The sequence below is a fragment of the Stenella coeruleoalba genome (assembly GCF_951394435.1).
Source record: "Stenella coeruleoalba genome assembly, chromosome: 6".
In the NCBI taxonomy this organism is placed as follows: Eukaryota; Metazoa; Chordata; class Mammalia; order Artiodactyla; family Delphinidae; genus Stenella; species Stenella coeruleoalba.
Genome location: NC_137151.1, coordinates 95,550,347 through 95,564,764, shown reverse-complemented (window position 1 = coordinate 95,564,764; position 14,418 = coordinate 95,550,347). Strand labels below are relative to the sequence as shown.

General features: G+C 38.3%; 1 protein-coding gene across 2 annotated transcripts in view; it reads right to left on the bottom strand.

Moving 5' to 3' along the window:
* Nucleotides 1-14,418, bottom strand: part of NBEAL1 (neurobeachin like 1) — a 178,036-nt gene that overhangs the window by 138,214 nt on the left and 25,404 nt on the right. For both annotated transcript variants that reach the window (XM_079925384.1, XM_079925385.1), the window contains exons 4-5: nucleotides 3,920-4,001; nucleotides 3,229-3,356 (exon numbers count right to left, since the gene is read on the bottom strand). In XM_079925384.1, coding sequence (XP_079781510.1) covers nucleotides 3,229-3,356; nucleotides 3,920-4,001 — 210 coding nt within the window. The remainder of the gene's footprint in view (nucleotides 1-3,228; nucleotides 3,357-3,919; nucleotides 4,002-14,418) is intronic.

Below are 14,418 nucleotides of genomic sequence, written 5' to 3'. Positions count from 1 at the left end.
CAACACAGCCAGAAATGAAATAAATAAAATAAATTTAAAAACAAAACTTGTTTTTGTTTTCAATTACTAATTTTATTTAATCTGTTTTAATTTGTTCTCGGGTCTACCTTTTCATAGCTTCTCTTTCTCCCACCTTTAAATTCATTTTGCTCTTAAGGATTCCTCTAAAAGCCTCTTCTGTCATTTCCAGACTCCTCTCCTTATGTTCCTCCTTCTACATGTCTTCCTGTCTATAAATAAAAATTCTTTGTCACTGTTTCAAAACTTAAAAAACGTTACCTTAGATTTGCCATTGCTGACAAGGCTAAGGTGGGGGATGGGGAAGTAGCAATAGTGGGAGGAACAGATATAATTTCCTTAAGAAATCTCGGCATAAATGTCAAAATTGGGGGAACATTGATTAGTTGAGAACCAAAGTGCTAAATGCGTAGAAAGGCTACAAATGGAGCACTATTATGTGCTCCTCTCTTTGAATCTTTAGAGAGTTATGAGCAGTACATAGGCAGAGGGAAAAGGCAGTGACAGTGCTGTCTGCCAACCATTTCCACGTCTACTCCTTTTAGTCACAGGGTAGAACTAACTTCCACCTTGGTCTCCCTTCTTCTTCTGGTCTCACTGTGGTAGATGGGAGCATGTAACTAGTCTTGGCCAACGAGTTCTGAATGAAAGTGAAACATGTCATATGTCATGACCAGACAAGAGCATTAAAACTGCCAATGTGAGACATTTCAGAGCTTTCTTTTCTCTTTCACATGGTAACTAGCACAGCCTTAGATGCTTGCTGTTCTGTCAGTTTAGGATCTTGAGTGACTATGATGAGTAGAGGCTCCCTGCCAACCATGGTAGACAGAGAACAGGAACAAGAAGTAAACCTTTGTTATTCTAACCCCTTGTTTGTTACTGCAGCTTATCCTGACGGATAAATCTTTGCCAAGAAAAATGCAAAGCACTTTCTCACTGGAAAAAGAGACATATTAAAGTTCAATAGAAAAGGAAGTAATCAGAAGGTCACTAGTACCTTCCCATTAATAAACAATCAAGAAAAGTATTAGAACGATGTGATGGTTAATTTCATGTGTCAACTTGGGGGGTGTTTTGGGATGAGATTAACACTTAAATTGGTGAACACTGGGTAACGGAACTGCCCTCCAGAAAGTGCCTCAACTAATTGAAAGCCTGAGCGGAACAAAAAGACTGGCATCTCCAAGCAAGGGGGAATTCTCCAGAAGAGTGCCCTCTGACTTCATCTGCACCATCAGTTCTGGTCTCCAGCCTGACTGCTTTTGAACTAGGACTGGAACTGGAACACTGGCTCTATAGCCTTCAAAGTCTAACTGCACCACTGGCTTCCCTGGGTGGCAAGGCTGCCAGGCCACATCGCAGATTTGGACTTGCCAGCCTCTATAATCATGTGAGGCAATCGCTTACAATGAAGTTCTTCACACACACACACACACACACACACACACACACACACACACACACGGCCTGCTAGTTTTGTTTCTGTGGAGAACTCTGACTAAAGACTATAACTTTCGGGCTTCCCTGGTGGCGCAGTGGTTGAGAGTCCACCTGCCAATGCAGGGGACACGGGTACGTGCCCCGGTCTGGGAAGATCCCACATGCCGCAGAGCGGCTGGGCCCGTGAGCCGTGGCCGCTGAGCCTGCGCGTCCGGAACCTGTGCTCCGCAGCGGGAGAGGCCACAACAGTGAGAGGCCCGCGTACCGCAAAAAAAAAAAAAAAAAAAAAAAAAAAAAAAAAAAAAGACTACAACTTTCAACACATAAAGGAAAGCAAATGTATAAATAAGCAGATAGAATTGTTATATTTAATAGCTGGAGTATTTGTTCCTATTAATTCTATTAGACACTTCTTGCTTTACCTAAAGGATGTGTTATTTCAATAAAATATTACTATATAGAACATATAAAGTATTACCCCATAGTCTAATTACCCCATAGTCTACATACATGTTCTCTCAGTTACCAATCCTTCACAATTATCTAATGGTGGCTATTCAAAGTGAGGGTATCCTACCCTAAATATTCTGAAAAGCCTATTAAAAAAATCAAACATTCTAGTAACTGAAATGTTGCAGGAAGTAGGAATTGTTTATAAGTGGGTCAGGTTACACTGAAAATGAAAAAATCCTGAGATTTAAAGTACAGCAGATTAGGGAGACCTAAAAAAGAGATCTGATTGTGGGTGATAACACAACTCTTCCTATTCTTTGCCCACAGATAAGAAAGATACATGAGTTTTTAAACTCTTCCCTTTGAGCTGTGTACTGGTAATTATGCCATTGTCACTAAGCTACAAATCCATCATCTTACATGCCATCTGCTTTGTGATGCTGGAACAGTCATTCTACAAACTGTATTTCCTTTCCTCCAGCTACCTCACTCTTGGGTTCATCAATAGTGGGTACTAAACGGAGCCTGGAACGTTGAAAGAGTGAAAGGGGGACTGATGCCTTATTCCTTATTTTTTTACTGGCCAACAGTTCTTAACTATGGCATTCACAGTTGGTTTCTTTCTTCAGCTTATTTTTGGCAACACCAGAACCAGCCTCTTCACGGCTGCTCAGTGATAGCAGCACTGGCTTAGGACTCTTTCCTCAGAAGTCTCAGACCAGGCACTGCAGGACCTCTTCTCCAAAACTTCTAGTTTCTGATAACTCTAATCACTTCCCTTTGTTCCCACAGAACCAGGGAAGTAGCTGCTTCCTGAAGTTACTACCTCTGTATTACATCACTGTCCCCCTTTTGTTTTTTGAGTTCTCTAATACCTATTTAACAATCTCCTTGCATTACAGTCTCTCTTTTTAAACACTGGTTTCTGACTGACACAAGCTCCACAATTAAAAATAAAAACACAAAATACTGTTAAAATTCTTTTTCAAATCATGAAATATGCTTTAAAAAAAGATAAAGTTCCTTGAAAAATATGTACACTCTACTTGATGCTACTGTGCTCTGAGATTTTACCATCAGATTATTAGCATTCAATTTGCATTACAAAATAAAAGTTCAGGGTAAATTTATTATCTAGAAGTGGCGTTTATCACTAATTCATTACCTCCAATGTAGTTCTCTACCTCAGAGATAAGGATGGGGTCTTAGACACATCTTACCAACTGCTTTCATAGAGAATGAGACCTGCTTTGAAGAATTGTATATATTATGATATTTAGGTTTTAAATGAACATTATGATTTATAAGACATACCCTGAAATTCTATGCCTCCAATTCCGATATGGGTCATATAAACTTTCACAAAATGCCAATGCATGGATCACAAATTCTTCGATAGATGTCTGATCTGCCAATTCCTTCTCTTTTTTTTTGCTTTTTAACTGAGAATTTAAACATAAAATTATATGTACTTAAAAATGTTAAGCTGTATAACATACTGACCAACATCATTAAAAGACTACATGTTTCATTCATCTAATAATAATAACTCATTTTTATTCAAATAAGCCTAAGTTCCATTTGAGTGTGTAAAGGGTCAGTTAATCATATGGGTTGGATATAACCTCTCAAATTTTAAGTATTTCCTAGGAAGGATTTCAAATGGATAGACAAACGTCTTTCCAAAAAAGATGATGCTTTCAATAAGAGGGTTATTTGATGAATAAATAATAAATACATAAAATGGCAAACTGTGTCATTTAAAATAGCCATTTATAAAACACTTCAACTTTTAAATTAAAATAACAAAATGTATTAATAATTGCTTGTCTACTTTCAGATAATTGCATAAGATGCCTGAAATATATAAGTACCCACTGATAATTTTAATGATCTTCTCAATTATTACCTCCTCTGAAAACATTTAACTTTACTATGATATTTTAAAAAATAAAAACTAGTTACTCTCAGTAAAACAAAAAGGAATATATTAATTCACACCTACTTGTTGAATATAGAGTGTTGTCATAGTGATAACATGATTGATATATGAGCAAGTCCCAATTTCTTCTACGTTAGATAGATTTCTGTGAGGAAAAAAAAGAATAGCCATATATTTATTATATATGAATAATGAGAAAAATGTATGCTCATGAATTCAGGTTGGTTTTCGGAACACATGTTGGCAAATAAAATACAAAAAACAGTCATTAAAACTTAAAATCAATATGGTTATATAACTGCTTTCCCACTGAGAATGCAAAACACACCTCAAGCACCATTTAACTACTATAAACAGAGAACATTTAAGAAAGACATGCCAATTAGCATTTGTTTATTATAAAAAATTGGAAAATATCACAAAGTAGAAATAGAAAAGAAAAAGTCACTAATATTCTTACAACCCCAACGTTAGCAACTATATACATTTTGGATTATTTCTTTCCAGGTTTGTTGTTATTTTCCTATGTACTTTTTAAGCTTGGTTTTTTGTACATATCGTTGTCTTTATAACTCATGTAGTGCAGTTTTATAGTTATCATCTTGCTTTCTGAAATTATAGTTCCCCTTTTAGACTCATAATATATCTCCTCATCTATATTAAAAAGCCTTGAGAGAAGGGTGGGCATCTATACATACTCCAAGAGGGCACAGTGCATGCTTTGTTTAAAGCAGTGTGTCAACAAGTGCCTGGTGTTTAATTAAAATATGGCCCTCATTTTTGTTCCATTTTTAATAAGACTGAGGTATGACACGTAAAATGCTAACATGTACTCTTACTAATATCACCAGTCTTTTTCTTGGCATACTAAAAAAAATTCTGTTAAGACAAAAACTCTATTGTGTTCTGAGACATTGTGACCTTGAAAAATACTTTATATCTTAAAATCCAGTAAATGCTAAAGGAACAGGAAAAATTAACTAAATTAATGAACTTAGTGTAAGAAGTCAGAATGGCATGACATCTTTGAGAAAGCAAAGAGTAAAGGCAGAGGTAAAATTCAAAGCCCCTGTGGAGGATTCTGGGAAAATAGCCAAGTGGGAAGAACCAGGAATCTGTCTCCCAACCTAGAAAACAGTTACACTGTCAAAATCAGTTTGATGTAACTATTTTGGAACCCTTGAGTCTCTGTTGAAGGCTGGCAACTTCTATGGGAAAATCTGGATGATAAGTTGCAATTAATGTCCTAAATTCTGCTCAATTTCAGCTATTAGCACAGTAGCACCTATCAATCTGCCACCCCCAGACATGTGGTAAGCAGCTGTGCACATAGTCCAGGAGCAGCTTGCTAACAGCTTGAAGAAACCAACGTAGGCAAAAAGGACCCTGTCCTCAACATATTGGAGATCGTGCTCTGATCACTGATTGCTCCTTCTGATTATAGAGGTGCAGACAAAGAGGCAGGCAGGCACTGATATTGCACATCCCCACCACTTGTTACAAGCCTCTCCCCCTCTGGCTGAAGTAATTTCCAGGGGACTTAAAGGCCATTTCCCTTTCCCCCTTCATCTTTTTGTTTTTTCCCCTTTTGGGAGCCAGATGTTAAAGACTAGGACATTCAAAAATAACAGCATAAATGGGGAAAATTAGAGAGTGACCACACATGCTGAGGGAAAGGGTCAGAGTAGATCTGAGCAGACCTTATGTTTACAACTCAGGTTGATCCTCAGCACAGAGACAATCTGTAAGGATCAAAAAATAAAACAAATAAACAAAAATAACAACAAAAAGCAGCAAACCCCAGGAAAGGGGGTAAATCTGATTTTCAGAGTTACCACATTCTTAGATTCAAATGTCCAGTATTCAATTAAAAACAAAAATCAGAAGGCATACAAAGAAATAGGGGAATATGGCCCAGTCAAAAAAAAAAACAGAGATCAACAGAAACTCCCTGAAAAAGATCTATTAGACAAAGACTTCAAAATAACTGTCTTCAAGATGCTCAAAGTATCAATACTAAAGGAAGATGTGGAGAAAGTCAAGAAATTAATGGGTAAACAAAATGGAAATATCAGTAAGGAGATTAAAAAAAAACTAAAAAGAAACCAGAAACAAATTCTGGAACTATAATCACTATAATGAAAAATTCACTAGAGGAATTCAACGGTAGATCTGAGCTGGCAGAGGAAAGAATCAGTGAACTTGAAGATAGCACAATGGACATTATCAAGTCTGAACAACACAAAGAAAAAAGATTGAGTCTAAGAAAAAGAAGAGAAAGAAAAAGGGAAAGAGAGAATACTTAAAGAAATTATTGCTGATAATTTCCCAAATTTGATGAAGGACATGAATATGAACAGCCAAGAAGCTCAACGAACTCCAAATAAGGTGAACTCAAAGACACCCACACTGAGACACACGTTATAATCAAACTTTCAAAAGACAGACAGACTATTTGAAAATAGGAAGAGAGAAGCAAATCATCACATATAAGGGATCTTCAATACAATTATCAGCAGATTTCTACTAAGAAACTTAGGCCAGAAGATAGTGAGAGGATACACTGAGAGTGCTAAAAGAAAAATAGCTGTCAACCAACAATCCTGTATCTGGCAAACTATCCTTCAAAAGTGAGGGAGAAATAAAGACATTCCCAGGAAACAAAAGGTAATGGAGTCTGTGATCACTCGCTCTACCCTACAAAAAATGCTAAACACTGTCCTGCAGGGTGAGAGGTAAGGACACTATCCAGCAACTCAAAGCTTCATGGAAAACTAAGATCTCAATGAAGGTAAATAAATGGGCAATTATAAAAGCTAGTATTATTGAAACAGTGATTTGTAACTGTATTCTTTGTTTTTATATAATTTAAGAGATTATATTTAAAGAAATAAAATTGTTCAGGTAAAAACTAGTATTACTGTAACTTTGGTTTGTAATTCCAAATCTTGTTTTATACATAATTTGAGACTAATGCATCTAAAATAACTATTAGCTTATGTTTGGGGGCAAACATTGTGTAAATGTAATTTTGTGACATCAGCAACCAAAAGGAGTAGGGACAGAGCCATAAAAGAGCAGAGTTTTTGTATGTTATTGATATTAAAGTGGTATAAATTCAAATTAGAATGTTATAACTTTAGAATGTTAAATGTAACACCAATGGTAGCCACAAAGAAAATATCTACAGAATGTATACAAAAGAGTATGATAAAGGGGACATCCCTGGTGGTCCAGTGGCTAAGACTCTGTGCTCCCAATGCAGGGGGCCTGGGTTCAATCCCTGGTCAGGGAACTAGAACCCGCATGCTGCAACTAAAATATCCTGCATGCTGCAACTAAGACCCGGTAGAGCCAAATAAATAAATAAACAAATATTACAAAATAAATAAATAATGAAATGCTCGTTATAAAAAAAGAATATGATAAAGGAATTTAAATCACCACAATGAGAAGCCCATGCACTGCTACGAAGCGCAGCCCCCGCTCGCCACAACTAGAGAAAGCCCATGGGCAGCAACGGAGACCCAAAACAGCCAAAAAATAAATAAATTTAAAAAAAAACAAACTTCTGTTTTAAGGCATAAAGAAAACAAATAGAACAGTAAAAGAAGTAAATTCCTCCTTAGGAGTAATTACTTTCAATGTAAATGGATTAAAGTTTCCATTCAAAAGACACGAGACTGAATGGTGTTGATGAATGAGTGGTAGGGCAGGAATAAAGATGCAGACATTGAGAATGGACTTAAGGACACAGGGCAGGAAGTGGAGACTGGGACATAGTGACAGAGTAGCACTGACATATATACACTACCAAATGTAAAACAGCTAGTGGGAAGCAGCTACATAGCACAGGGAGATCAGCTCGGTGCTTTGTGAAGACCTAGAGGGGTGGGATAGGTAGGGTGGGAGGAAGGCTCAAAAGGGATGGGATATGGAGATATAGGTATGCATATAGCTGATTCACTGTGTTGTACAGCAGAAACTAACACAACATTGTAAAGCAATTATACTCCAATCACGATATATTAAAAAAAAAGACAAAAAAAGAAAAGAGATTGGCAGAATGGATACAAACTCAGGATCCAACTATATACTGTCTACCTGATGTCCAAGGACACAAACAGGTTGAAACTGAAAGCAGAGGGAAAGATATTCCATGCAAAGAGTAACTCAAAGAGAGCAGAGGCTGACATACAAATATCAGACAAAATAGGTTACATGGAACAAAGAAGGACATCATATATTTTAAAAGGCACAGGGGGCAGAGTCAAGATGGCATACTAGGAGGACGCGGAATTCGCGTCTACACACAACTAGGGCACCTACCAGGCACCAGCGGGGGACCACAGACACCTAAAGGGATGGGAGGAACCCCCAGTGAGCGGGTAGGATGTGGGGCTTGGGAGGAGTGATGGGAGAGGAGAAGTGGAGGCGGGATGGGCCTGATGCCCCTGAGGGGCAGCTGGGGGAGGGGAAGGGATCCCACACCCGAAGCGGGAAACTGGGGAACCACTGGGAGGGCAGAGGATCAAAAGGGAGCATGGCCAGGTTTCTCCTGTCCACTTGGGCCCCCAGGAACCTGCTGAGATCCCAGGCCTGATCCTCTGTCCACCAAGGCCCCTTCCAGATGCATGGGTCCTGAGGGAGTGGGAAGGAGGGAAGGGGGAGCAAAAGTAAAGGCTGGACCTCCGGGACTGGCACCCCTGAGGGGTGGATGGAGGAGGGGAGGAGTTCCTACACCCAGTGGGACCCACCCACGGTTAGGGGTCCAGCAGCAATGGGGGAGACCCTGGGGGAGATGGTGGGGAAGGGGGCATGAAGGAATGGAAGGGAATGCAGTCTGTGCCTTCCCTGTCCACTTAGGTACCAGGAAGCCTGTTAGGCCCCAGGACTAATCCTCTGCCCTCAGAGCCTCTCTCCTGCCACGCAGAACCCAAGCTCCGCCCCTACACCCCAACCCAGGGCCCTACCTGTACACTCAGAGAACGCCCTCTGAGACCCATCCGATGCACTGGGCCTAAACCCCACCCACACACCCTCACTCAGGGCCCTACCTCCAAACTCCCTAACTCCACACTCCAGAGGCCCTCCTTTCCATGTGCTGCCTTTCCACTTCCACACAGGTCCTGAGCAGAGGCCCCACCCTATGCTTGAACATCACTCTGTCAAGGCCTTACCCCCAGGGCGTTTCCAGCTGCGTGGGTCCTAAGCTTAGGAGCTGCCCCACGCTCAAAACTCATCCCCCCACCTGACTAGGTCCCGCTCCACCCTAAACCCAGCCCCTGCGTAAATTCCACCCCGCCTAAACTTTGCCCCCTACAGCCAAGGTTTTTTTTTTTTTTTTTTTTTTTCCTCTTTTAGACTGGGGTTCTGTTTTACCTTGTTGATTCATTGTTGTCGATTCTTTTATATTTTTATTTTTCCTAAAAAAACTTTTATTTTTCTAGTTTTATTCTTTATACTTCATTAACATTCTCTCCTTTTGGCTTGTTCCCCCCACCTTTTTTATTTTTCTTTTTACTGTTATGGTTTTATTTTACCCGGTTGGAGTTGTTTCAATTAATATATTTTTCATCTTTCTAATTTTATTTTGTTCTATATTCTTGCATATTGCACTGCTCCTTTTCTTCTTCCTTTTTTTTTTTTTTTTTACCACACAACGAAGCTTGCAGGATCTTGGTTCCCAGGTCGGGAGTTGGGATCCTGTGGTGGGAGCTCCAAGTCCAAACCGCTGGACTAATGAGAAACTTAAACCCCAGGGAACATTCATCGGAGTGAGGCCCCCGGGAGGTCCTCATCTCAGCACCAAGACCCGGCTCTATCCAACTGCCTGCAAACTCCAGTGCTGGATGTCTCAGGCCAAACAACCAGGAAGACAGGAATACAGCACCACCCATTAAAAGAAAAAAAAAAGAAACGACAAAAAAATATGTTACAGATGAAGGAGCAAGGTAAATACTTACAAGACCAAATAAATGAAGATGAAATAGGCAACCTACCTGAAAAAGAATTCAGAGTAATGATAGTAAAGATGATCCAAAATCTCGGAAACAGAATGGAGAAAATACAAGAAACATTTAACAAGGATCTAGAAGAACTAAAGAGCAAACAAACAGTGATGAACAACACAGTTACTGAAATTAAAAATACTCTAGAAGGAATCAATAGCAGAATAACTGGGGCAGAAGAACAGATAAATGAGCTGGAAGATAAAATGGTAAAAATAACTGCCAGGGAGCAGAATAAAGAAAAAAGAATGAAAAGAACTGAGGACAGTCTCAGAGACCTCTGGGACAACATTAAATGCACCAACATTCGAATTATAGGGATCCCAGAAGAAGAAGAGAAAAAGAATGGGTCTGAGAAAATATTTGAAGAGATCAGAGTCGAAAACATCCCTAGCATGGGAAAGTAAACAGTCAGTCAAGTCCAGGAAGCACACAGAGTACCATACAGGAAAAACATGCTGAAACACATATTAATCATAGAGAAACATGCCGAAACACATACTAATCAAACTATCAAAAATTAAGTATGAAGAAAAAGTACTAAAAGCAGCAGGAAAAGCAACAAATAACATACAAGGGGGAATCCCCATAAGGTTAACAGCTGATCTTTTAGCAGAACCTCAGCAAAAGAGAAGGGAATGGCAGGACATATTTAAAGTCATGAAAGGGAAAAAACCTACAAGATTACTCTACCCAGCAAGGATGTCATTAAGATTCGATGGAGAAATTAAAACCTTTAGAGATAAGCAAAGGTTAAGAGAATTCAGGACCACCAAACCAGCTTTACAACAAATGCTAAAGGATCTCTAGGCAGGAAACACAAGAGAAGGAAAAGACCTACAATAACAAACCCAAAACAATTAAGAAAATGGTCATAGGAACATACATATTGATAATTACCTTAAGTGTAAATGGATTCAGTGCTCCAACCAAAAGACATAGACTGGCTGAATGGATACAAAAACAAGACCCGTGTATATGCTGTCCACAAGAGACCCACTTCAGACCAAGGGACACATACAGAATGAAAGTGAGGGGATGGAAAAAGATATTCCATGCAAATGGAAATCAAAAGAAAGCTGGAGTAGCAATTCTCATATCAGACAAAACAGACTTTAAAATAAAGACTATTACAAGAGACAAAGAAGGACACTACATAATGATCAAGGGATCAATCCAAGAAGACATAACAACTGTAAATATTTATGCACCCAACATAGGAGCACCTCAATACATAAGGCAAATGCTGACAGCCATAAAAGGGGAAATGGATGGTAACACAATAATAGTAGGGGACTTTAACACCCCACTTTCACAAATGGACAGATCATCCAAAATGAAAATAAATAAGAAAACACAAGCTTTAAATGACACATTAAATGAGACAGACTTAATTGATATTTATAGGACATTCCATCCAAAAACAACAGAATACACTTTCTTCTCAAGGGCTTATGGAACATCCTCCAGGATAGACCAGATCTTGGGTCATAAATCAAGCCTTGGTAAATTTAAGAAAACTGAAATTGTATCAAGTATCTTTTCCGACCACAACGCTATGAGACTAGATATCAATTAAAGGAAAAAAACTGTAAAAAATACAAACACATGGAGGTTAAACAATATGCTACTAAATAACCAAGAGATCACTGAAGAAATCAAAGAGGAAATCAAAAAATACCTAGAAACAAAAGACAACAGAGACATGACCACCCAAAACCTATGGGATGCAGCAAAAGCAGTTCTAAGAGGGAAGTTTATAGCTATACAACCCTACCTCAAGAAACAAGAAAAATCTCAAATAAACAACCTAACCTTACACCTAAAGCAATTAGAGAAAGAAGAAAAAACCCCAAAGTTAGCAGAAGGAAAGAAATCATAAAGATCAGATCAGAAATAAATGAAAAAGGAATGAAGGAAACAATAGCAAAGATCTATAAAACAAAAAGCTGGTTCTTTGAGAAGATAAACAAAATTGATAAACCATAAGCCAGACTCATCAAGAAAAAAAGGGAGGGCTTCCCTGGTGGCACAGTGGTTGAGAATCTGCCTGCCAATGCAGGGGACACGGGTTTGAGCCCTGGTCTGGGAAGATCCCACATGCCGTGGAGCAACTGGGCCCATGAGCCACAACTACTGAGCCTATGCATCTGGAGCCTGTGCTCTGCAGCAAGAGAGGCCATGGCAGTGACAGGCCCGCACATCGCGATGAAGAGTGGCCCCCACTCGCCGCAAAATGGATTAAAGACCTAAATGTAAGGTCAAACATTATAGAACTCTTAGAGGAAAACATGGGCAGAACACTCTATGACATAAATCACAGCAAGATCCTTTTTGACTCACCTCCTAGAGAAATGGAAATAAAAACAAAAATAAACAAATGGGACCTAATGAAACTTAAAAGCTTTTGCACAGCAAAGGAAACCATAAACAAGACAAAAAGAGAACCCTCAGAATGGGAGAAAATATTTGCAAAGGAAGCAAATGACAGAGGATAAATCTCCAAAATATACAAGCAGCTCATGAAGCTCAATATTAAAAAAACAACCCAATCCAAAAATGGGCAGAAGACCTAAACAGACACTTCCACAAAGAAGATATACAGATTGCTAACAAACACATGAAAAGGTGCTCAATATCACTAATCATTAGAGAAATGCAAATCAAAACTACAATGAGGTATCACCTCACACCAGTCAGAATGGCCAAAATCAAAAAATCTACAAACAACAAATGCTGGAGAGCGTGTGGAGGAAAGGAAACCCTCTTGCACTGTTCGTAGGAATGTAAATTGATACAGCCACTATGAAGAACAGTATAGAGGTTCCTTAAAAAACTAAAAATAGAACTACTATATTACCCAGCAATCCCACTCCTGGGCATATACCTTGAGAAAACCATAATTCAAAAAGAGTCATGTACCACAATGTTCAATGCAGCACTATTTATAATAGCCAGGACATGGTAGCAACCTAAGTGTCCATCGACAGATGAATGGATAAAGAAGATGTGGCACATATAAACAATGGAATATTAGTCAGCCATAAAAAAATGAAATTGAGTTATTTGTAGTGAGGTGGATGGACCTAGAGTCTGTCATACAGACTCTGTCATACAGTGAAGTAAGTCAGAAAGAGAAAAACAAATACCGTATCCTAACACATATATATGGAATCTAAAAAAAAATGGTTCTGATGAGCCTAGGAGCAGGACAGGAATAAAGACACAGACGTAGAGAATGGACTTGAGGACACAGGGTTGGGGAAGGGTAACCTGGGATGAATTGAGAGAATAACACTGACATATATACACTACCAAATGTAAAATCGATAGCTAGTGGGAAGCAGCTACCTAGCACAGGGAGATCAGCTCAGTGCTTTGAGACCACCTAGGGGGTAGGATAAGGAGGGTGAGAGGGAGACGTAAGAGGGAGGGGATATGGGGATATACGTAGGCACATAGCTGATTTACTTTGTTATACAGCAGAAAGTAACGCAACATTGTAAAGCAATTAATACTCAAAGATGTTAAAAATAAATAAAATAAAAGGTAAAATATAATGTAATAAAAGTATATATGATATAACAAAGGTATTACACTAGCAAAAAGATATAACAATTATGAACATTTACGTATCTAATGACAGACCATCAAAACATATGAAGCAAATACTGACAGAATTGAAGAGAGAAACATATAGTTCTTCCATAATAGCTGGAGAATTCAATACCTCATCCACAATAATGGATAAAACAACTAGATAGAAGATAAGTAAAGCAACAGAGGACTTAACACAGTAAATCTAATAGCTCTAAGAAACATATACAGGTGACTCTACCCAAGAACAGAACAAACATTCTTCTCAAGTGCACTTGGGACATTTTATAAGATAGACACTATATTAGGCCACAAATTAAGTCTCAACAGATTTAAAATGACAGATATCATACAAAGTATCTTCTCTAACCGCAGCAGGATGAAGTTAAAAATCAGTAACATAAAGAGAACTGAAAAATTCACAAAACTGTGTAAATTAACAAAAATACTTTAAAATAATCAATGGATCAAAGAAGAAACCCACAAGGGAAATTAGAAAATACTTAAGATGAATGAAAAGGAAAACATTACTTACCAAAACTTATGGGAGGCAATGAAAGTGGTGCAAAGGGAGAATTTTATAGGTGTAAGTGCTTACACTAAAAAAAAAGAACAAGAAACCAACTACCTAATATTACAACTTAAGGAATCAGACAAAGATGAACAAACTAAATCCAAAGTTAGCAGAAAGAAGGAAATGATAAAGATCAGAGCAGAGATTAAAATAAATTTTTAAAAATAGAGAAAATCAATGAAAACAAAAATTAGTTCCTTGGAGACATCAACAAAATTGACAAACCTTTAGCTAGATAGACTAAGAAAAAGAGAGACGAATCAGATTACTAACATCAAAAATGAAGTGTGGATATTACTACTGATACTACAGAAATACAGAGGATTATTAAGAGAGTACTATGAACAACTGTACAACAACAAATTGAATAACATAGATGA